Source organism: Polyergus mexicanus, unplaced genomic scaffold (assembly GCF_030449975.1).
Source record: "Polyergus mexicanus isolate NDT 795.1 unplaced genomic scaffold, iyPolMexi1.0 SCAF_4, whole genome shotgun sequence".
Lineage (NCBI taxonomy): Eukaryota > Metazoa > Arthropoda > Insecta > Hymenoptera > Formicidae > Polyergus > Polyergus mexicanus.
In genome coordinates this window covers 10,448,400-10,472,158 of record NW_027223324.1, presented here as the reverse complement: position 1 = coordinate 10,472,158, position 23,759 = coordinate 10,448,400, and the positions used below count along the sequence as shown (strand labels likewise).

Below are 23,759 nucleotides of genomic sequence, written 5' to 3'. Positions count from 1 at the left end.
ATATATATATATATATATATATATATATATATATATATATATATATATGTATGTATGTATGTATGTATGTATATGTATATATATATATATTGCTTTATATATATTATAACGTTATAACTTCTTTTTATATTATATATATATTAAAATAAATACTTTAATGGTGACTGTGTCTCACATTACATATTATTACTAATATATTGTATTACTTGTACTACTAATTGGATTTTACGTTAATAAACTGACACCAAAAAAAAAAAGTACTTTTTGCTTAAAGATCTTCCAATTACCCCTAATATAAGATTTAAAATAAGATTGGAAATAGTTTTATAATTATAGTAAAAATCAAAAAAAGTGCTAAAAGCTTTATTATAATTATGTCCATGTTCAAACAATTACCTTTATAAAAATTTACATTGATCCATTAAAACGAACGGATTTCTATTAGTGATTAGTTCTAATTCTCTCTGACTGCTAGCTGTTATGTTCCTGATCCATTTGCGATCCTTATAATACTCTATCATGCTATCGAATTCTGCAATGTTGTAATCATCAACTAAAACGGGTACAAAAGGATCCAAGTGCTCGAAGCCTTCTTTGCCAAGCAGATATCTAGGAAAATAGGATTCTCGTCTATCCTGAAAATAAAAATTTTAATCTGCATTATTATTTAAATGTAATCTTTCAAAACTATATTTTAATTAAATATTTTTCATATTTTAATTGGAATAAAGAACTATATATATAATTCTTCAATGCATTATTATACATACCTTATTTGCTGTTTGGTCTACTGTTACTACGACTGCACCATTACACCAATCACTTTTCGTGATATCGAAAAACGGTATCGCTAATGATACTTGCTTAGGTAGAACCATCGCTTTATTATCATCGTGGATACGCGTATGACTCGATGTGAACGCATTGAATCCATCTATTATGACCATTGTCTTACACTTTCCGGCTGTACTAGCGAGTTTCAATTCTCTTATAAGCGCATCTACTATGCCACAAGCGTACTTGATGCGATTCAAGCCGAAATCTACGAGTTCCAAGATAGATGTACCTTGCGAAGTCGTTTCGCGTTGGTTCCACACATAATCTTTCGACGTTTTCAGCTGTAAAACAAATATATGATTAGTATAACCGACAAAATGATGTCTCAGAATACACGTACATCCAATTGCAAAAGCAGTTTTGAATTTTGAGATTTGAAATGTTTCAACCACAATCCAGCATCAATTGGTAGATCCATGCAGCCTGGGGACAGCACTGACGTCGCGACTTCCTTTGTATCCTTAAACCAATGTGCAGCTGAAGAATAAACAGCAATTATAATAACAGCAACACACCAAGATGAACTATAATGTATCATTTACATTTAACAATAACATACCCCAATATATATGAACAAGCACATATCTCTGCATAAAGGCATAGTGCAATATATGACTTAAAGCAATACTTTTTCCTACTCCAAGCTTTCCATCTATTTATAATACTGTTAAGGTTTTTTTTTTACATTAAGCGCAAAATGTTTGTTACAAAATATTTATAATTCTTTGTAATATATATATAAAATCTGTAAAATTGATATAATCACTGACATTATAAAAAATAAAAAGAAAACGAATAGAGAGAACTACCCTCTAATGTTACACTATAAAGTTATATTATTTATCTCTATATGTTTTTCAAAGGATACATAGTACATATTTATTAACAGGCCTTGTATAGTCAGTCTGATTGAGGTAAGATATAATCTCAACCGCAGGTTGCCTGACCATTATCGAACATTCTTGAAATGTGGTGACTTGTTTCATAAACATTTTAGGTATGCCGCCATACTGAAAGATTTGCTGTTGAATATCTATCGGTACTGTATATAATCTGGCAAGGTGGTCTGCATTATGATTAACTGGATTGTTTTCAGCTGTGCGAAATGAGCATACTTGATTTGTTTGCTCATCTTTTACTTCTACAGCTGTGCTAAATTTTCTGCCATGAGTTTTCTGTATTCTTCTCACGAATGAATCTAGAATCATATAAATATACTTGCTCCATATTGTCATTTTGTAATAATAAATGTTACTTTACTGCTTAACGTTACTATCATCAGTTATACAAAACAGATTAATCGTATTGGCAGAAATTGTAACTACACCATTATATGTATAATCCCGAAATTGAATAATCTATCGTTAATGAGGAATACAAAGAACATTGATAGAGATAAAATCTTACATAAACGCAAAGACATGTTGTGTTGTTATTTCGTTTAGAAAACGCTGCTTGCTCTCGGTAACTTCTTTTCCGCAGTTCCTTAGGTTAAGTAGTTAAGGTTATAAGATCGAAATCGATGGAATTTCTCTCACTATAATACGTTATGTGTATGAAACTTATACTTTTGATGATTTCAATACTTGTACATGATTAATATTTAGTATTAGTAAGATTGCGGATCGTTTCATTTTCAGAATATGAACAGCTATAAGGTACAAACTCTGCTAAATGTAGAATGTAACATGTGGATGTGGATGTGTATGTCAGGACCCCCACTTCTTGTCACTTATCACATGACCGATTTTATCGTCGGCAGATGGGGCGGAAAATAGCGTGGACACGGATAGCAGACACAGTCTCATTCATTAGTTTGGGATTGAGAATCTGGATGGTCTAGATTGGTTTGGACTCTCTGGATGGATATATGAGTATATGTGATATGCAGTGAGATCATGCATTTTAGTTTCGTATTTCAAATATTAATTTCGATATGCGATTCATAGAAATAATTACGTTATTATAAATAATTTAATATTTAATATTAATAAATTAATATTAATTATAATTTAATTAAATTATAATTTAATATCAATTATTCTTACATAAAAAAAATTCGAATAGTGCACTGCAATGTTTTAAATTAAGCAATGTTATATTTTGGGATCAATAAATTTTTTCTTTTTTTTCTATTATAGGCAAATTTTCCAACAAAGTTCTTAATGTCAACATAAAGTTGTATGTTTTATAATAATATTATTATATTATTCTCATCTAAAGTGCCTTTATAATGATCTAAAATATATAATTATTCATATAGAGATCTAAATTTATATATAATATATATACATATTTACATTTTTTACATTATTTTCTGTAATAAGGAAAGTAAAGTTTGACATCTCTCTTTCACCTGCAACATAATTTAGTCATTGCATATAAATATATTGAGAGTATAGAATGTATAATAGTATATAGAATTTTAGAAATAAAACATTACCTGATCAACAGTACGATTATTTAATTTTTCACTAATTAATTGAAATGAATTTTCAGAATATTCCTTCTTAACACTTTGTAATAGAATCATATCTTCTTGACGTGTCCATGCTTTAGTGTTTCTTAAATCAGAATTTAACTGAATATTATTCTTAATTGTCATTTTTTTTTCAACGATTGCTATTTCTGTACCCATCTTTTTACAATCTGAAAACAAAAAGTTGACGTTCTTCAAAATTCTCATTATTTTTTCTATTAATAATAAAATTTTATTATCGATACAAATCGATACAAATTTACATGTAACTTACTTAAATCACAATCAACATTATTGCTTGCAGAAGTTTGTGTAATTATTTCAGTACTTGATGAATTATCTTGCATTGACAATTGCATACAACTATTGATTTCTGTTTCTATAATATTACTCGTTTTCTCATGTTCCGTAATATCAAGTTCATTATATTCCAATGAGACATCGATTTCTTCAGTCTTCTTTTCTCGTTTATTCCTGCAGTGAGACATTCGTATTCTTTTGTTCACAATTGCATCGTCTACAGTGCCTATTCTTTTTAAAGCTTTCTTTTGATCTGTTTTAATTGCAAGTTTGACATTCTTTTTAGACTTTGCTACTACTTTCTCATTATCTTCATTATCTTTTAATGGTGAATATTTTATAGCGCATTGCTTCTGGCAAATTTCTTCGTGACTAGAATCATTCTTCGATGATTTTCGTCGTTTTTTAGATGAGATTGGTGGAATGACTTTATCAACTATTTTTAACGATACGCGCGCAATATTTTCCAGTTTCTCCTGATGCTCTCCAGGAAATGTAATTTTTGCAGGTCGCAATCCTTCAAGCGTTTGAAGATAAATTCTTCCATTAAGAAACTATTAAAAAAACATGAAAAAATTTTTCATTAAATCTTTATAAAAAGAGAAACACAAAGTAATATGAAAAAAATACCAAAATTATACAATTAGATATTATCAAAAGGCGCACATACCCGTGTACCGCAGGAAACACAATGTTCTGATTTATTTTTAAGATTTGGGTCATCTATGTTATGACAATCGCATTTACAATTTTCCCCACCATATGGATCTTCCTGATACGATGCTGTGGGTAATTCTATATTTTCATATAATTCTGGTGCATTTTCAGTATAAATTATGTTCTTATCGTAAGGTCCTAATGGACATGTCAAGTTTTCAAACATATGAGGTACAAATAAGCTGACAAAAATATCAAAAATACAATTTTTATACAATTACGATTTGTTCCATATTTTATATAGATTAAATAGATATTTTAAATAGATCAAATAGATTTAATTGACGCATTTTGTTTTAAAATACTTATTTTTACAATGTTTACAAATAAATATTGCATGTATTATAAAACGACTATTTTTTAATATCGAGTGAAATTTTGAAAATGATGCGCTGATTTTGCGACACAAGAACTATCAACTTCAAACTCATCATTAAGAAAATCTATTATTAAAATTTTGTGCAATATGTCTTATATATAATACTGTGCAATATTTATATTGTTTTGAGATTATTCATATATAAAATACATATAGTTATACAGTTATACAGTCATAATTACCTTTCAGGAGGTTTTGCAGTAGGTAAAACTTGCAAAAATAAATCCATAATGAGTGGATGACCTTTAAAGACTGGACTCATAATGGTATGAATAGTTTCCAGAGTTGTGTGCGGATCAGATGAAAGTTGTGTGATCGCCTGCATCATCTTTGCTATCCGTGATGGTTGTTTAGCAAAATATATTTGCGCAATATGGACGAAATCATTCATTTTTTGTAACATCATATATTCTATGGATTTACCAATCATCGTGGCTTGATGTGGCTTTAAAAATAACAGAAAATCTGTACACATTTCTGGATAATTTTGCAACCCTTTACAGATATCTTGATATAATCTGATTGTGAGTATATCTTTTTTAATCATGCTATCTTGTATTTCATTATTTGTTGCGAATTCTTCAGGAAATATTGGGTCAATAACTGTTTGGTTAATACTTTCCAGTTTTTCACTATAGTCTAAATACAACTTTATCACAGTCTTAAATATTTCCGGATTATTAGGTTCCAATGTCAAGTGTAATTTTTGAAGATATGATGCTGCAAATTCTACAAAAAAAAAAAAAAAAAAAATTACAGATCAGGAAAAAAACGAAAAATTTATTTTATCATAAAATTATAATTTAACTGGCTTACTTGCTTCACGCTCCTCTTCGGTCAATGGGTTATCAGCTTTTAATAATCTTTTAATAATTTCCAATTCTCTAGTTTGTTTAGCCTTTTTCCTACTTACAGGGTCCTTTATTATTGTAGTACTAGCTAGCATTAATTCTGCTATCTCTTCCTCATTATCCTATGCAAAAATCTTTAGATCAAAATAATTTGGATAGATATTGATAACTAAATATTTTCTTTAATGGAACAAAATAGGACTCACAACTTTTGATACGGTACAATGTTCGTCAATGTTTTTATCCATGGTATCTTTTTCTTTAGATTTTAATGTATTACAATTGGTTGAACTTTTTGAACCTAAAACTTGTGCCATCAATTTCATATTCTGTGCGCTCCTTGTTTTTGCTAATCGAGGTGTAGTTTTACGTATATGTGGTAATCCTGTTATCTGCGATGTATCTTTGGATAGCTTTGAGCTTCCAGCTGATATATTATTTAATTTAGTATTATTTTTTTGTTCATCAGGTAATTTATCCATCTGTACCATCTTTGCAGCAACTGTTTTTATAGAATGCAAATTTTTGTTAGGTTTACTTATTCCTGTAACCATCCCTGTAGTTTGTATATTACTATCAATTATTTGTTTTTCACTATTGTCATTATTCAGTTTAGTATTTTTTTTAATAGCATAATTATCTTTTTTATCAGTAATTGAAGTTTTTGGATTTACAGTCGCAGGTAATATTTTCGGTAATATATTTACAACTGGGTTTCTTAAGGGATGATTGCTAGACACAGTAGGATATGACTTCATTATTGCATTCATGTTAATCCATTGTTTTCTATTACTGTTTGAATCAAATATGTAATTATTTTTCAATGAATTGTTTTTGTATTCTTTTTGCTGTAATAAAAATAAATAAGTAATTATTATTAAATGTTACATAAGATGAATATCTAACCTACAATTATTGTATGTGTAATATAATGTACAAATAAAATTTTGCATATCAAGTATCATGATATAGCTCTTTTTAATTAGATATAAGCAAAATCATAATTGTTATATACTTACATTACTGAGATAAATTTGCCATCTTAAAGATAAAATACTTATTGGTTGATCTTTTGGAGCTTTGGGCTTATTATCAAGTGTTATGCGATGTATTATTCTAGGAGCATAACCTTTCTCAAAATAATGCTACAATAAAATGTATTTAACTGTAGTTAAATGTAGTAAATAAACTGTAGCTATATATGTGTATCGTTAATATAAGAGTCTGAAAATTATTCAATACATACCTTAATCGGATTTTCATCTTTAGAAACGCGGCGTTTTCTAATATGATGTAATATTCCTTGTGCATCTCTACATGGTAACAGATAGTGACAAATAAGTTGAGCAGCATCAATTAACAGAATTTTCTTTGTGCGAAGTTTTCTTGGTCTAGATGCAACAAATGGTAAAAATTGTTCTATGCCCAATGCAATTAAACTGGAAATTATTAGAATAAAATAAAATTATATATTAAAATAGAATAAAATAACACATTTTAGTACATAAGAGTTCTAAAATACTTACATTTCTTCTGATTTTGAATATGTAGATTTTGTAAGTTTAATTCCTCCTCTGAAAGGTATTTCCGGTAAAAGTTCTGGATACATAAGAGCTTTACTTTCGACAAATAATTTTTTTATTTCAGGAAGAAATTCTTCAATATATATTCGCTTGTTTATATGACACATTTTAGTTTTAACAATGTTATTTGTTATATTCTGTTTAAAATCTGTATAGAATTGTGTGTCAGAAAATTTTTTTTCCCAAGTTGATATTAATTTTAAAGCTGCTTCCAAGTTCTCTGCATTAAATGCAGAATTTGGTCCGTTACTCAAATATCTAGAATGTTTGATCAGAATTTTGTGATTTTTGTTTGATTTATTATCTTATAGTATATTATGTTTTTATTATCTTTTTCTTGTACCTTAAGCTATTCAAGTTCTGTTTACATGTTTTTGATAGTGAATGATATTCTGGATGCATGTAAGTCATAACAAAATGCTGTGCTATTAATTGTATATGTTGCCGAAATTGTGTGGCTAATAAAAGACGTTGTTCAAAATTTACTAATTTTGGTAATTCAGGTTCTGCAAGTACCGGTAAAAGATCTACCATAGAAGAGTTCTAAAAAATATGAAAATGTGAAAATTCGACTACCGCTGCCTTTTAATATATAACATAAATAATTTTTCTTACCATGGTATTAGTTTCAATCGGTGAAGTTACATTGTCTGGAATCTTTTTTCTTCTTGATATTTCTTCTTCTTGTGTTGAAAACATAGGGGTTAATTCAAGTAATTCTGCAATTAAATCATATTGTTCTTTACGAGGAACTTCTACTGCTTTATCTGTCCTGAGTTCTTCCTTGTCCACTATTAACATTTATCAAAGTTAAAGATCAATCAATCACATAACAAGAAAGAGAATAAAATATAAAGAATTATTTTATAATAATACATACATAAATCTGTTTCTTCATCCTCTAAGATGTTATATTCTGGATCTGCTTCTGGATCATCTTCTATGGCTGGTTCTTGTGTTAAAGGTTGCGTAAATTCTTTTAAAAAGTTATCCCAATCTTCATCGAGTTCAAAATCCCAATCATCAGTCATATCAGCAGTTATGTCAGGTGGTATAAATGCTTGCTCTATTTCCTCCAAAGAAGTTTCACTTAAAGATAACTTAGAACGTGTTCTCTGACCAATACTTTCTTCCTCTGTTGCAACATGTGGAACACTGAAATATAATATTTGTCAATTATTATTAAAACGAATTAATATTAAGAAGCAATTTGAAAAGCAATTATAATCAAGTCAACTTCTATTATAATATTGTACACTGTCCAATAATAATTTATTCCGTTCCCCTAACGAAATGAACATAGGAGTGGAGTTAAATGTAGGATAGGTATCACCACTCCTTTACTTTACTAGAGAAATGGAACAAGTCATTGTCATACAGTGTACATATAAATAATTCTTTCTCACGTACGCTGGTATTTTAAAAATTCCTTCAGGATCATATTGTATACCCGATGACCTTTGTTGTTCAAAACAAAATATCTTCCTATTATTTGTTGATGTTGATTGTTGTGATTCTATATCACTATTTGCTGTATTTTCCGCTTCCTTATCATCGTCACTCTCTGTATGTTTATCATGATCAGGGTTATATTCTTCATCGGATGAATCTTCTGGCAGTTCCTCCTGAATCAAAGCTTGCACCTCCGATGAAGCTTTCTGTGTTGTAGTGATAGGCCATGGTATATTGACCCGAGCAGCCGCTAATTTTCTATAAGAAACAAAATTTTATCCATGCATACAGCGAGAATAATTATTATGGGTATGAATAACAAAATTAACAATAAATAAAACAATACATACTTAGCTTTAGCTCTTGTGAGTTTAGGACCAAAGTTAACATCATCTTCCGTATCTTCAAGCCATTTTTGTATCATCGTCATTAAATGTTCGTAAGGGATCACGTGTTTTAATATATTTTTAACATTAGTGGCAGTTAAATTAGTCTTGGCAGCTTTAGCATCAAGTTGTCTTTCAATCTCTTCTTCCATTTTATTAAGTACCGATGCTTCTTCAATAGCTTCTCGTTTATGTTTACTAGACGGCTCATAATTATCGACTTCGGATATATCAATTTGTAAATCTGCATTTTCAGAATCGGTCGAATTTTCGTTATCGACATCATTGAAATCAAAGTTAATCGAGAAAGATAAATTGCATTTTCTGGGCGATTCGATGATTGAAACAGAGGATGCCGATGAAATGGTATCATTTTGCACGATAGGTTTACTCGTTGGTTTCTCCATATTTTTTAATAAAGTTAATTTTTACCAAATCTATGGAGATGATTATAAACTCCAATTGCAATTTTATTCTTACGGAAACTGTTACTATTTCGAATATGCATACTAAAATAGTATAACATTTCTCCAAATCTTTAAAGTGTACAACGTACGACGCGCGACCACTGATGTCGAAAGGTTAGATCTACTCTCTGTTCTACACCATAGGTCTGTTCTTTACAGCTGAACTGACTGCACCAGTTCAGAGTCCATCCTTCTCTTTCCAATAAGGAGAAAAAAAGATAAACTCTGAACCAGTGCAGCCAGTTCAGCTGCAAAGAACAGATCTCATGCTTGTTCCACTCTCTCTCCCTCTCTCTTTCCAATGCTTGAATATATGCATATATATATATATATATATATATATATATATATATATATACACATATATGTGTTTTATCTTTCATCTTTCATCTTTCATCTTTCATTACAGGAACAGGAGACAGGAGTTGATGCTTCTGTCTTCGATTTTCGGTCTTCATAATAAGTTTTGTAAGAGAAAGGATAAAAAAAACTACTGTGTCTTTTTATCAATTAATAGACCCACAAATACATGCGAGAAATATAAAAAAAGTATCTTTCAGGAATATAAACTTATATAAACATTATATTTTGAGAACACATAAATGCGTATAGGGTTATCGATGTGATATTTTGTACGTGTTCGAAAATCTAAGAAAGAATAAGTGCGCACAAGTCATCATGTCGTGCGATTTGACATCGGCTCGAAAAATTAGAAAATCTAATGTGGTATGTAATTTTTTTAACATATAAATTATGACAATTTTAAATTGCATAATCAAATACTACAATATTATGATTTTTTAGGAGAAAGCTATAACAATGATAACAAAACGTAACAATGATAAAAAACGACGAAAGGATATGGAAGAAATAGCTAACGATCGTAAAGCCCATTATTGCAAGAATTTCCAGAGCAGTAGAAGAAGCAGAACGTCACTCATAGGATTTTCAAAAAGTCTGGCATTGTCGGAGATGCAATCGTACATCACTCGTCAAGATTGGAAGCATGCGTTAAATTTATTCCCTAGACTTCTGGAATATCCAGTTGAATTAGAACCTTTAATATGGCGATATGCATTTATTATTTTATTACACATGAACGATCCGTCACATCTCCGGCAATTCTTTGAGCAATGTATCGGCAACCATAGTTTAGATAATAGAATATTGTTAGAAAGATTACTGTCATTACCTCTTAAAGAATAAACAAATTTCAAGATAAAGCAGTTGTATCATATTGAAGTCAACATATAGCATATGTGTGTTACGTACAAAAATCTTTGTACAATAATTTTATTACATACAATTATATACTACATATTCTGCTATTTATACATCTATCCTCATCTTTAATAATTCATTGGTTATTTATATATAAATGCCAAGACTACATTTTATTTGGCAATCGCAAAACTTGCGGACATCATTTATCCTTGTTTAATTCTCAATAAAAAATAAGGATGAAATATCCTACGAGTATTGCGATCGCCAAATGGAACATAGTCTATAAAAAAGCAATTCATGAAATTATTACAAGTATTATACAGAAAAATGTATAATATCTTTTGTATATAATAGTTTGCTTACTTTCGCACCATTCATTCTTATTTCTGTCTATATTTTGCTGATGATTTTATGAGAAAGACATATGATAATAGCTATGTATTAATTAATTGTATGATAGCTATATCGATACAGAGATACACACTATTTACAAATATTTTTTAATCACTTATTCGAACTATTGCGCGTTATACTGAAAAGATCCTCAAAAGAAATTTACTAACAATATTATATTACAGTTATTTAATTAAGAGATTACTGTTTTTGTATGACAACTTTAATCGAACCGAGCCATAATCGCTTAGAAATCATGTAAAAAATGTTTTGATAGAAATAATATTTGCTTTTTCAATATGAATTAAAATAATAATTATTATGTACATGTAGAATATACTCAATTGTTGAACATAATTGAGAAAATCATCTGTTCCTGTCTCATTTGTATAGATTATGAAAAAAATTCATTATACATTCCTACATATATAATATCTGTTTTTTTTTAATAGATAATTTTGAACCGTCTTGTGGAATTAACAATATTTCTACTTAGCGATTTGGTTCAATTTATGCTACAAAACTATATTATACTTAATCTTAATACTATCATTGTTCCAGAATGGTAACAGTAATAAAGAACGTAAGGCAACAGAATTCATATGCCAAACATTAACAAACGTATTAACATTGTTATTTCGATATGTCGATATGCGATATTTTTTTATCTTGATATAATGCATCCGATAACGCACGATTGTTGTTGATGACGATGATAATGATCGAACTTACAATGCGCGTGACGGGTTGTTGCAGCAACAGTAATAAATACATGGATGAAAGAGAGCTCGGTAAAATGAATGCTGGTCAATCGAGTGGTAAATGAACACGAGAATCATTAGCTGCTAATTTAACGAGCGTCTTCTTTACCCTAAGAATGGGTAATCTGGCCGCCGGTTTCCCATGCCAACACTCTCGCATTAATTTTCCCATCCCGGCTAATGTCTGTAAAAGAAATGGCATTTATTCCAATTATTCATGTAATAAATAATTTAAACTTAATTTTTTTAGTTCTGATGTACATATATTACAATATTTCTCTAACAAATGCTAGAATCGAAAAACTAATTTACCGAGTCGGAATGCCATCTATTAGGAAGCGGCGGCCTTCGCTGGTCGAGCGAGACTAATTTGCGCATTTCTTCTATGGAGGGTTCTTGATTATTGCTAGGCAGCCATTCATAATACGGCATCGCGTATTCCAAGGCTACGCCATTGCTTATACATCTGCGACAGACTTCCCACATTACCAATCCTAAACTATAGATATCGGACCGTCTGAAGCTCTCTAAACATTCAATGTTTACTCTGGAAATGAATCAGAATAGATATTGTAATCAATTTGGCCAGCTTGTAGCAATATGAAAGTAAAAAGAAAAAAAGCATTCTACTAACGTTTGATCGAGAATTTCGGGACTTGTATAACGTTTAGTTCCTTGCCGTAAATCGACTCTGTCTACTGTAAGACGATCCTGCGTAGCAGCTAATGCAAAATCGGCGATTACACAACCACCGTTAGTCTTGACCAGGATATTCTTCGATTTAAGATTACGATGAGCCATAGCTGGTTTCCCTCTAGTACCGTGAATCTCCGTGTGCAAATAAAGCAAACCGTTAGCGATGCTCAAACAAATATTGAGCGTTTGATGATGTGTCAACGGATGCGGCGACCGATTGAGGTGATCGAAGAGCGAACCGAGAGGATGATACTGCGTCACCAGCCAGAGCTGAGTGCAGCTGGCTCTACTAGTCATATCGCTGCCAACATATCCCAGAATATTGTCGTGTCTAGATGGTAACAACTTAGAATAAACTTCGGTCTCCCGAGCCCACGCGGCTTCATCCCGCGAGAAATAAATTTTTACAGCTACATTCTCGCCATGCCAAATTCCTCTCCATACTTCTCCCCCGAATCCTCCACTGCTACCGCTACCGAGACACTCTACTAAAGCTACTTGTTTAGCTAAAGTTCTTTGTACTAACAAGGGCAATCCAGAACCAGAACCACTTGTCAAACTTCGGCCGTCTAGGTACTCCTATAGTTGGTAAAATTAATTAATATATGTTGCACGTTATGTAAAACACAGAAAAATAAAAAATTAACATTATATACCTTAAGTGTACTATCACCAGCTGCTGTTGCTCTAAGCTCGTGCGGATGATAAGTAGCGGACGATGTAGGCGAGGAAAAAGAGAAATGTAACATGGAAGGCTCAATATCGGAATCTATAATAAGTTTATTCCGCCGAGACGCCATCGGCCGTTTTCTTCGCGTTCGATGGGCTAATAAACAGAATAGAATCCCTCCAGCTACAAGCAATGCAATCATTGGCCCGAGAATCGCAAATGTTAATTTCACTACATAATTTCCTCTATCAGCATCTAAAAATCATATACAAATATAAAAACTGCTTCTAACAATATCAATCATCTTATTACAATTCAATTTTACATATATATTTTTGTGTGTGTATATGTGTACCTCCAGGTTGGAGTTGAGCATTAGGCTGACAACCTAATTCTAGAAAATAAATTTGTCTCGAAACCTTAAAGAATATCTCAAATTGAATATATTGGCAAGAACCTCGGAAACGCATAAGAGACTACCTTTGGGATCATAGAGTCACGCAAGGATGGATAGATTCTATAGATGCGAATAGCCGCGCGCTGTTATAGAGAGATAATTGGAGGATTATGACAAGGGACAGAGACATTTGGAGGCGAACACTTGAGGAAACCTAGATACGACTTGGACTATAGCATCATTGGATGGATATGTGTACACAGATTAGATTATCTTACTAGTTGAATAATCTTGCAGTACAGGATAAGGGCCAACATTACAAAAATCTGCTTGACAGCATTCCACAGAATATTGAACACCATTTGTTAACCCTCTAACATGCCTTTCCTTATGTTCTGCATCTTGGTGGTCTTCTTTATTACACATAAATAACTTATGTTCCTCTAATTTGTAACAGCCGCGACTAACAGATTCAGTACCGTCAGCTTCTTTCACTCTGGACTTCCAACACTACGAAACAAAACAAAGATGTTGATTTATATTCTACAAGAAAAGATGTAAATTTGAAGATATTGAATAGAGAATATAAAAATTTTTACAGTGATTGCATCTTCACAAATACTAGATAATGAACACTCGGAATCTTCACATATATGGCATTTGAAACGTCTCTGGCTAACTGTATTACTAGCAAGACTATGCTCCAATGTTTCAGGTAGATTTAATTTTTCATTGTCAAGAGAAATATCTTGCTCTTGTAACGCAATCGTTCCTTCGCCTAGAACATAAGTTAAAAATTGTATATAAACACTAAGCAAAGAACATCATAATAAATTGTTTAGTACAATGCATTTATACTTGTAATAAAAACAAGTATAATAAAAATTAATGAAAGACGCGAAATTTCTGCAATATATATTGTATGTTACATAAATTGGAGTTTTATTTATGTCTTGTAAAGATAAGGATCTAATAATGTTTTTGCTAGACCCGAAAGCAACATTAGTGCAAAAACTATATATTTGAGTAATACAATATATTAAAATACAAGTATTTACATCTCATTTAAAATTACATATGATACAATGAATATTGCTTGAAATTCATGATAATTTATCCGCGTACCTGAACATAATTTGAACGTCAACAAGAGTACGAAATGCGTGATAAATATAACATCCGCCATTTCTACTTCGCATCGAAACACACTGAATTATTCGGCCAGAAACAAAATTACGTTAAAATAAATCTTTTCTGATCTCTTTATCGCACTCGACATTCTCGTAGTCCTCTTTTTCTTATTCAGATGAATATTCCGAATCACAAAATACGTGAATTCGTCATGCGAGCATAACAAATGTTAGTTCTTTATTTATGTCTGACGCATAGTTTTCTCGTATACATCGATATATTTCAGTATCATATCGTACGGTGAAACCAGAGTTTACATGCTCATTTTCTTTTGAAAAAGAAGTAGTTTTAGCTATATCCGATAATCCGTGTTTTTTCAATATTACACAAAATTTTTATTATTTATTCTTTAACCTTATGTTTAATCTTTCACATGTATTATATCAAACACGAATGGTAAGATGTCAGACACAATTCTGAGTCATGATGCACAAAATATCTAGATACGATATATCGTTACTCAAAGGTACTGAAGACAGCAGCGCTTTATAAGCGCAGATTGCATAATAATATTACGTTCAATTTTCATGAATTTTTATTTCACTCCAAGGTTAACGTTCCAAAACGTCGTCTCCGAGGAAAATTTTACTCGCTTCCCAGTCCTAGCTCCCAGCTCGGAACCAACCGGAAACGCTCGAAAGAATTTCAGAAAGGTCATCGAGTAAAGTTTTCCTCGGAGAGTATGTTTCGAGAAACGTAACTCAATAATATTTTCTTTCGAATAGGGGCACATCTTAAAGCTACATAAATATACATGAAAATAAAAAAAATTTATTTTTATTTATCCGCGAGTAGCATGTATTTTTCTGAACGCGCTTCTAATTAAAAACAAGCTCACATGAAAGTTGATCTTAAATCAATTAAGTCGTGTGAATCGGAAATGCTATTAGTAGCCTTGGATAAAACATCTGATTGGGAATAGTAGAGAGAGAGAGAGACAGAGAGTGTGTGTATGTACTTAATTTGACTTAATTAACAAAGCAATCAAATATTTTCATGTATCACGAGTATTAACAACGGAATCTCCTTTCGTGAATTTGATAATATTAGCACGTGACACATTTATGAAACTGTCTCATTCGTAATCGGTCACGCTTGTTATGCGCTCGTCGAGACGATATATCGTCGGTCCGGGTCCGAATTGTAGTAACCTTGAATATATTCACGATCGCGAATCAGCATCGAAGGTGAGCAAGGGGAGAGAGAGTTTAGAAGGATTTCCTCCGCTGATTCCATCGCGGATCTTATCTGTTGGATCGCGCGAAGAGTGGCGCGAAGCTGTCAGTAAGGAAACTGGAGCGCTAACCTAAGATGCGAACATCCGTGAACACGCTTCTACCGTTGGGAATTCATCTGTTGTATTGGTTATTCGATACGGTAGCGGCCACTGGTGGAGCGCTTGATTCTACCCCGACCTTTCAAACCGGTGTCTCGAGCCCTTCACATTCCAAAATAATAGCGTTTTCCGCCACCCTCACCGATGGATTGGCCCAAGCGGTGGCTCACGAATCTAGTAAGTCGTCGTTTCGTGTCACACGAATATACACGGATGCTATGGTCGAGCACACTATATGCCTAAATTAATTTATTTCAGCTGGGGATACTTGTAATGACGACGTAGCTTGCATCACTATGGCTTCGCAAGATCGTCAAGGCTTAGAAGCTATAAAGGCTCTCCACAGACAATTGGATGACGACGCTAATGGAAACGTTGATCTATCCGAATCGGACGATGTAAGGATGATTATATCGTTGCGAGAAAAATGTCTATTACAAAATTATACAAGATGTTACTTCCAACTTTGACAGTTTCTAAGAGAAGAACTGCAGTACGAAGCCGGTTATGAACGAAGACAAAGGGCTTTCCACCACAATGACGATATGCAAATCAGTGTGCGAGAACTCTGGGAAGCTTGGTTGCGATCAGAAGTAACGCGAGAAAATTTTATATAGAGATTATTTTAAATAATAACAAAAACATATTTATGATTTTCCATGTAATGTTATTATATCTCGTGCATTGTAACGTTTTTATAAATTAGGTTCATAACTGGACAATAGAACAAACATCAGAATGGTTAACTTCCAACGTTGAGCTTCCTCAGTATGTTCCTACTTTCATACACCATCGTGTAACTGGTGCTACGCTTCCTCGGTGAGTTTATTATTATGATTCTTTAATAAGAAAATATATAAACTATATATATATGTATATATGAATTTTTATTACAATTTATTTTAGATTAGCTGTGAACAATATGCATTATCTTAATAATGTTTTGGGTATTAAAGATCCCATCCATAAACAAAAAATTGCCTTAAAAGCAATGGATGTTGTTCTTTTTGGACCTCCTAAAGGTAATACTTATTTAATATTATGACATGGTATATATTATTTCTGAAAATTACTTCTATACTTATTAATTAATAGATACTGGACACAGCATCAAAGACTTAATATTAGTTACACTGTTATTTGGAGCACTTATTGGATGCTGGTACGCATATCAACAAAAGAAAAATTCCCAAAAAGACCTTCATAGAATGATGAAAGACATGGAAAGTTTGCAAAAGGCAGAACTTACATTGGAAAATTTACAGGTATTTTTTTTTTTTTTTTCAAAAATTGATTTTCTAATTAAAATTAAAATTAGATCACTCTTCAACATGAAAATTTTATTAAAATAGCATTATATAATCGATTGTAGAAAGAGCTGGAAAGAGCAAGAATGGAACAAGAAAGTGCAACTACTGAGAAACAAAATTTGGAAAAACGTTTGCAAGATGAAAGTTTGGGATTACATACTTCATATTCAGACCTTGAAGTATCGCAAATGAAAGCAGAAATTGAAGTTAATACCATTTCTCATTTATTCCCCATTTACATATATGATGAATATATTTAATACATTTATCCTATTCTCATATCGATTTATATATTTTGCAGATGCTGAAGCTGGAATTACAACGAGCAGAGGGTGAACTTGAAGATAGATGCTGGTCGCCACCAGCTGGACTACAGCATTGGCTACAATTAACTCATGAAATTGAGAACAAAGCATATATAAATAAGAGGATAGGAGCTGAAAAACAGCTTCAACAGGCACGAGAAGCGGTAAGAAAAATAACTATTTATAAATTATTCAATGCAATTTCTAAAATTTATATATTATGCCACCTTTATAATTAATTCGCCAAAAAAATATTTCATGCTAGAAAAATATTTGTCTATTATTTTGCAGTGTGAGAAATTACGAAAGAAACGTTCCAGTTTGGTAGGTGCCTTTGTTTCGACTCATGGAAAATCCATTGACGAAGTTGATAAGAGTATAGTTGAAGCAAGAACTTCATTAAATGAAGTAACAAGTGAGCTGAAAGAAAGAGTACATCGTTGGAAGCAAATTGAATTGCTCTGTGGTTTCAATATAATTAACAATAATGGATTAAGCTATTTAGAGACCATTTTGTATAGAGGGACATCTAATGGTAGAGGTCTTGGATTAAGAGGTATTTAATCTATTCTAGCTATTAACAATTAATTATTATTTCTATTGCATCTGAGAATTTACAAAAATTAAATCAAATAATACATTACTTCTTCCTAATTTAATACAAGAATTACATAACTAACATACACACATATAAAACTTGTTGTAATACATTTTATGTTAAAACAATTATCCATTTTCATTCTTCACTAACATCTTTTAAAAAAAAGAAAACAACTGTTTGTAAGCTGTTTTATAAATTTTTAAGTGATTTGTATGTAATATATTATAGGACGACTTAGTAGCCAAGATGACTTAGATGATGAGACAAGTTCAGTGTACACACCATCAACGGCCAGTGCAGTCGCTGCAGGTAAGATGGATATGGACTTCAATGAGTACTTAGATTGACATATCAATGCTCATTTTATTGTTAAATACCATTGTGGCCTATCTATATGTCGCGCATATGTACATCAAACAGGGAAACTTTCTAATGATAGTTTACTAACGAATTTTCATGTTTAACAATATGGTAAAAAAGATATAATTTTCTCTCTGCTAGCATTGATATTTTTGTGCCAATAATAAATATATAACATTATAGGATTAAGTTGTGTTGATTTTAAAGTATCATGTGCCTTGGATGTACATCATAACCAGTATACAACAATAAAGTGGTCAACATATGCATATGAGGAATGTGAAATGCATTTTAATTTTGCACATGTTGCCTAGTAAATGAAAGATTATATAAAAAAATCATAATAAATAATGCTACTATTATGCCAATGTATATCATATCGATATAAAACTTAATATTTTTTGAAAAATGTAGAAAAAAACATAAAATTATAATATTTATAAGCAATACGTTTAATTGTTTAAATATGTGCAAAATAACAAGTAAAAAGTCGATTTTATACAAATACTCATTAATGCAGTTAAATATGTCAAAAAAGAGAAAGAAATCGAAAACAATATGACAGATAATATTCTGAAATGTATATAAAATATGAAGGTTATCATATGTATATATGTATCTATTTTATATCAATCAATCATTTATTTTAGTATGTTTTTAGAAACAATATAAATAAAACTCGGTGATGTAATATAATTAATTTTTATTAAGAACTACTATATGAAATAGCAATTGTAAACTGCTAATATATCAATATCTGCAGTGAAATATATCATGGACATAGTATTTTTATTATATATATTATAATTTATGCACGATTTTTATTATAGTAATATATATATATATATATATATATATATATATATATATATATATATATATATATATTACTATAATGAAAATCGTGCATAAATTAAATATAAAAAAGAAATTTGAGCAAAAATATGTGTTATTACATAAAAGAGCAAGACCATGATTTTTCTTTCAAATATTCAATTGCATTTGCATTATTTGTTTGTAGCATTAGATTTGACTGCAATGTACATGACAATAAGTCAGGAATAAAAAATTATTGACTATTGACTTAAATATTACATGCATGCAAAACGCAACAAATTACAAAATTATACATAATAATGAATATGTTGTTTTATATAAGTGTACATATAAGCATACATTTCCACAAACCTGGAACAAAAAAACTCATGAATTAAATTACGTGTGTTTATTGATATACGCACAACAAATAATGCGTAGTAAATTTTTTTAGAAAATGTGTGCAATAATGTTTCAATAATATAAAAAAGAACTTGTTTACGAATCTCTTATCTCGAATTTTCGCGGATTTTGACATAGGATCGTGCAAATCGCGACAATCAACGTATTATGGGCATTATATACATATATATACTTATCTAATTGTTAGAATTGACTTTATTAGTAGTAGTCGAATTCTGAATATTTGGAAAATATTTTGTAACTCTCTTCATATATATATATTTTGTTATATTCCAGTGATAAAAAATATTTAATTGTAAAAAAACGATGCATTACCAATTAAGATCTGAATGTTCCCAAAATTATATACTGTTCTGATATTTTCCAATATCCCTTTACATATATATATGTAAGGGAATATTGGAAAATATACTCCATATACATATATGTGTATTACAATGAGTCCAGTGTGTGTATGTGTGTCTTTTGTTTTTATATTGATTATATAATATGCTATATTAGCATAATATTTTTCTGTATGGAGTATTAAGTAATTGCTATTATAATAAATTTAAGCAAGCTTGAAAAAACCAGAATATGTGAGCTTGTTAATATGACCTATATCAAACTCAAGTGCTCCAACTTGTTGCATGTTTTACGTTTTTTTAAACCTGGCGCATATTAAATTGCTTGCATGTTATTGAACAGAGAGCATAATGTACGCTCTTATATACATAGAAATTATTTAAAGCCGAATAATTCATCAATCTTTTTTAATATTATTATTTTCATTATTGCAACATTATTACAATGATGTGCGGCTTTTTTATATACAATTTATAGAGACAAAGATATTTGGAAAAGAACTAGTATGATTTAACTAATAGCGTGGAAAATAGTTGTTAACAATTATATCTCGTATAAAGAGAATAGTTTGAATACTTAATTTGATATTTTATATACAATATCATCAATAATAAGCATTAAAGATAATGTAACTGAATAATGAATTACATTTTTCTGGCCTAAATTTGTATAGAATATATATATATATATATATTCTAACGTAGCTACGGAACTAATAAGAAAGAAAATCTTTCACGATGCGAGCAATATTATCTCGTGCGTTTCCGTTATGCGTCAAAGCGATGCACGAGAGTTTAAAGAACATTTTCCTGCTCAAATACGAAACTTTACGCTTCTTTCCTCCGAACTTTTATTAGTATTATTAATAACGAAGTAAGAAGAAAGGAATTAAAATTCAACTTTGGACATTACTTGGCATATCCGTAGGTATTTTGGAGAACTCAGCGTGGAAGGAGTCATCGGTACCGCCAGCTGGTCGATTTGGAAATGAATTCTCCGATTCATCGAGCAGTGAAGCGGAGAAAGAACTTGGAGCTGTCCACTTCGTGGTAGGCGATGGACCGGAAGAACCTACTGCAGGAAAGATTGGAGTGCCGTGCAAAGAGAAATCCGGCATTACACGGTCTTATAGTCAGGATACAAACGTGCTGAACGAGGACAAGACTTCCCTGCCGAAAACATCGTACTCGGAAAATTCGCTCGACGTCTCAGACAAGTCCTGCAGCTACCGCCCTGCATTAACGACTACAATGACAGCGACGACGACGATGACTACAACAACGGTAACAACGAGCATCAAGAAACCGTTCCGTGAATTACCTACAATAATGTCTGTTGACGACGAGACGCTTTCAACCGATTCCAATTCTACCGCTGACAACGATGAGCTTAAACGGAGACGCAGGAAGCTCTTTCCGGCCTTTAGGAAGAATAAAACTAAAGTTACGTGATGTTCGCTAGTCACATAATATCTCGTTTGTTACTTAATTGCTACCCGTTACAGTTAGTTGTAATCCCGTGATGTGCACTTAAGAATTATTTTATCAGTAATTATTAATTATTAGCAATTACTCTTCGCGTGACACACATACACACACACACACACACATATACATTTATACATTTTTTCTTTCGCTCTCTTTCTCTCTCTTTCCTTGTTCCTTCCTCTGCGTGCGTATAGACTCATGGAAATGTAATAATCGTTTAGGATATTTGTTGCCGGTGTTCCTTCAACTTTGCCAAATTTGGGACATGTGCGTAAAATGATAATGAAATATAAAATTCAGCGAATATATATCATGGAAGGACATCCTTAGATAGATAGACTTTTAGAGAATCACAATAGAAGGAAAGTTTATAATTCTTATATGACAATATATATTTTCGGTATGGTACTTTTTAAAAAAAAGTTAAATGTTTTCTGAGAGCCGCGGATTTTTAAATAAGATTTTTTCACACGATGATGTTAGTAATAATAATAATAATAACTATTATTATCGTTAGCGTAACCTTTTTTATCGCGATATAATTCCGTAGTTTTCATCGCGTCTAGATATATACCGGGATGAGGGACAAAATTAATTTTAAAGAATCAATCTTTTTATCTCTCTCTTTCTCGTTTATACGTTACTACGTTTTTACGAATAATGGTACAAAGCTACATCGAGACGAGGGAATCTTCGCGAAACGAGGATCAAGTTGTTAAAGTTATCGTTGATACTTTCGGATACCGTCCGGACATATACTGGCAATATACGTGTAACTTATATCGACAAAACGAAAATGCGAATTTTATATCTTTGTATACAATGTATAAGTAGATTATAAAATATTGTGCGAAATCTTTTATCGTGAGCGTTTAAGATAATTAAATATCGCGAAGAAATTTGTTTCTATATCTCTGGTACAGATATTTCTTAACGAGAACAACGTTTGGATTTTTACTTTAATTCTTATAAACTCTTCTTTTCATTCAAATCACATCCATGATAAGAATATTTAAACTATATAAACGCAAACATATAAGATAATCAAAAAACTAGTTAATACTCTGAGCCTATTTCTGTTATTACATAATCAAAAAAATTATCCATACAGATCGTCGCAGTTTTATAGAATTTCGAACAAATTCGTCTCGGAGTGAACAATCTCGAAACCCTGATTTTCTTTCTATATATTTTTGCTAAAAATTTTTTGATGTCAGAACAATCATACATAATAATATCTAACGCCGTTGTCAATTAATTCATCCTTATGCCCTCGGTTCAGAATCAAACTACTTACAGAATGGCTTATTTTACTGCGAGGCTAAAACTCTGCAATTTTGGTAATTTGTTAAAAAATTGTCACCGTTATATTCCATATTCGCGTAATACAATTGTGTAACAATTTCCCCGCTATATCCGTTTGCAAATAGTGTTAGATTATTTTCATTATTCGTGTTAAATTTGATTATTCTTTTATGGTATGCTCAAGTATGAGTTAGAAAGCACGATTTCTGTATATATCCACCTTTATAGACGAAATTATTACGCGTGGTTTTGACAGAAAATTTATAATTTCGTGACAAACACTGACACATTTAGATCTCAATACAATTAAAATTCGCAAAACATTTGTATTTTATGGCATCTAATCTCTATTGTTTTGTATAAAATTATAAGAAACAGGTTTCATATTTTTCGCGCATTCCAAATACAATAATATCTATGACTACATTGATGAGATCATATGACTAAACACACTTTGCATAGTACTCTGCGTTGATACCACTGCTTGATTAATATTCCTTAGTATGTTGTATTTCCAGTAATTGATGGAACTCACGAACGTCATGTTTGTCGTCTTTATACGGAGAGTACGCATAATTGTCGGCTCCGTTATCATTAAGAAATAAAAAAATACGAAGCAATAGAAGCGAAAAGATATGAGATTAAAATGTGTCAGCTTTGTCAGTACTCTGCGTTGATACCACTGCTT

At 31.1% G+C, this 23,759-nt stretch overlaps 5 protein-coding genes and 1 long non-coding RNA gene across 11 annotated transcripts; 2 read left to right on the top strand and 4 right to left on the bottom strand.

Moving 5' to 3' along the window:
* Positions 1–349: 349 nt before the first annotated feature.
* Positions 350–3,156, bottom strand: Mrps29 (mitochondrial ribosomal protein S29). Of its 2 annotated transcripts, none has more exons than XM_070295234.1 (7): positions 3,138–3,156; positions 2,245–2,322; positions 1,706–2,035; positions 1,397–1,489; positions 1,178–1,314; positions 771–1,118; positions 350–635 (listed from the first exon to the last, which is right to left on the bottom strand). In XM_070295234.1, exons 2-7 carry the CDS (start codon positions 2,258–2,260, stop codon positions 399–401), a joined length of 1,161 nt encoding a protein of 386 aa, XP_070151335.1. In that variant the 5' UTR covers positions 2,261–2,322; positions 3,138–3,156; the 3' UTR covers positions 350–398. The 2 variants fall into 2 exon arrangements, with proteins under 2 accessions (XP_070151335.1, XP_070151336.1); XM_070295235.1 differs by lacking the exon at positions 3,138–3,156 and adding an exon at positions 2,504–2,703.
* A 924-nt stretch (positions 3,157–4,080) lies between these two features.
* Positions 4,081–9,559, bottom strand: Mute (muscle wasted). Of its 3 annotated transcripts, none has more exons than XM_070295228.1 (13): positions 8,949–9,559; positions 8,557–8,856; positions 8,027–8,301; positions 7,762–7,937; positions 7,490–7,689; positions 7,090–7,404; positions 6,810–7,002; positions 6,583–6,708; positions 5,770–6,411; positions 5,529–5,685; positions 4,895–5,441; positions 4,287–4,411; positions 4,081–4,170 (listed from the first exon to the last, which is right to left on the bottom strand). In XM_070295228.1, the coding sequence occupies exons 1-12, from the start codon at positions 9,389–9,391 to the stop codon at positions 4,360–4,362; spliced, it is 3,426 nt and encodes a 1,141-aa protein (XP_070151329.1). In that variant the 5' UTR covers positions 9,392–9,559; the 3' UTR covers positions 4,081–4,170; positions 4,287–4,359. The 3 variants fall into 3 exon arrangements, with proteins under 3 accessions (XP_070151329.1, XP_070151330.1, XP_070151331.1); XM_070295229.1 differs by having other exon boundaries at positions 4,287–4,399; XM_070295230.1 differs by lacking the exons at positions 4,081–4,170; positions 4,287–4,411 and having other exon boundaries at positions 5,036–5,157.
* Positions 9,560–9,856: 297 nt separating this feature from the next.
* On the top strand, positions 9,857–11,482 carry LOC138932446 (uncharacterized). Of its 2 annotated transcripts, XM_070294313.1 has the most exons (3): positions 9,857–9,919; positions 10,012–10,177; positions 10,256–11,482. In XM_070294313.1, exons 2-3 carry the CDS (start codon positions 10,130–10,132, stop codon positions 10,655–10,657), a joined length of 450 nt encoding a protein of 149 aa, XP_070150414.1. In that variant the 5' UTR covers positions 9,857–9,919; positions 10,012–10,129; the 3' UTR covers positions 10,658–11,482. The 2 variants fall into 2 exon arrangements, with proteins under 2 accessions (XP_070150414.1, XP_070150413.1); XM_070294312.1 differs by having other exon boundaries at positions 9,864–10,177.
* Sax (type I BMP receptor saxophone) lies at positions 10,030–15,175 on the bottom strand. The gene is made up of 7 exons (XM_070294311.1): positions 14,718–15,175; positions 14,192–14,370; positions 13,871–14,102; positions 13,182–13,450; positions 12,464–13,104; positions 12,142–12,376; positions 10,030–12,013 (listed from the first exon to the last, which is right to left on the bottom strand). Exons 1-7 carry the CDS (start codon positions 14,776–14,778, stop codon positions 11,876–11,878), a joined length of 1,755 nt encoding a protein of 584 aa, XP_070150412.1. The 5' UTR covers positions 14,779–15,175; the 3' UTR covers positions 10,030–11,875.
* A 212-nt stretch (positions 15,176–15,387) lies between these two features.
* Positions 15,388–23,525, top strand: Stim (stromal interaction molecule). Of its 2 annotated transcripts, none has more exons than XM_070294144.1 (11): positions 15,388–16,296; positions 16,378–16,517; positions 16,593–16,712; positions 16,826–16,938; positions 17,026–17,141; positions 17,215–17,384; positions 17,492–17,635; positions 17,731–17,898; positions 18,026–18,290; positions 18,564–18,644; positions 21,207–23,525. In XM_070294144.1, exons 1-11 carry the CDS (start codon positions 16,095–16,097, stop codon positions 21,728–21,730), a joined length of 2,043 nt encoding a protein of 680 aa, XP_070150245.1. In that variant the 5' UTR covers positions 15,388–16,094; the 3' UTR covers positions 21,731–23,525. The 2 variants fall into 2 exon arrangements, with proteins under 2 accessions (XP_070150245.1, XP_070150246.1); XM_070294145.1 differs by lacking the exon at positions 21,207–23,525 and adding an exon at positions 18,879–19,271.
* Positions 19,780–21,679, bottom strand: LOC138932382 (uncharacterized). Its single transcript, XR_011446766.1, has 3 exons — positions 21,425–21,679; positions 21,192–21,353; positions 19,780–19,883 (listed from the first exon to the last, which is right to left on the bottom strand). It is a non-coding gene; the product is annotated as an uncharacterized lncRNA (long non-coding RNA).
* Positions 23,526–23,759: the final 234 nt, after the last annotated feature.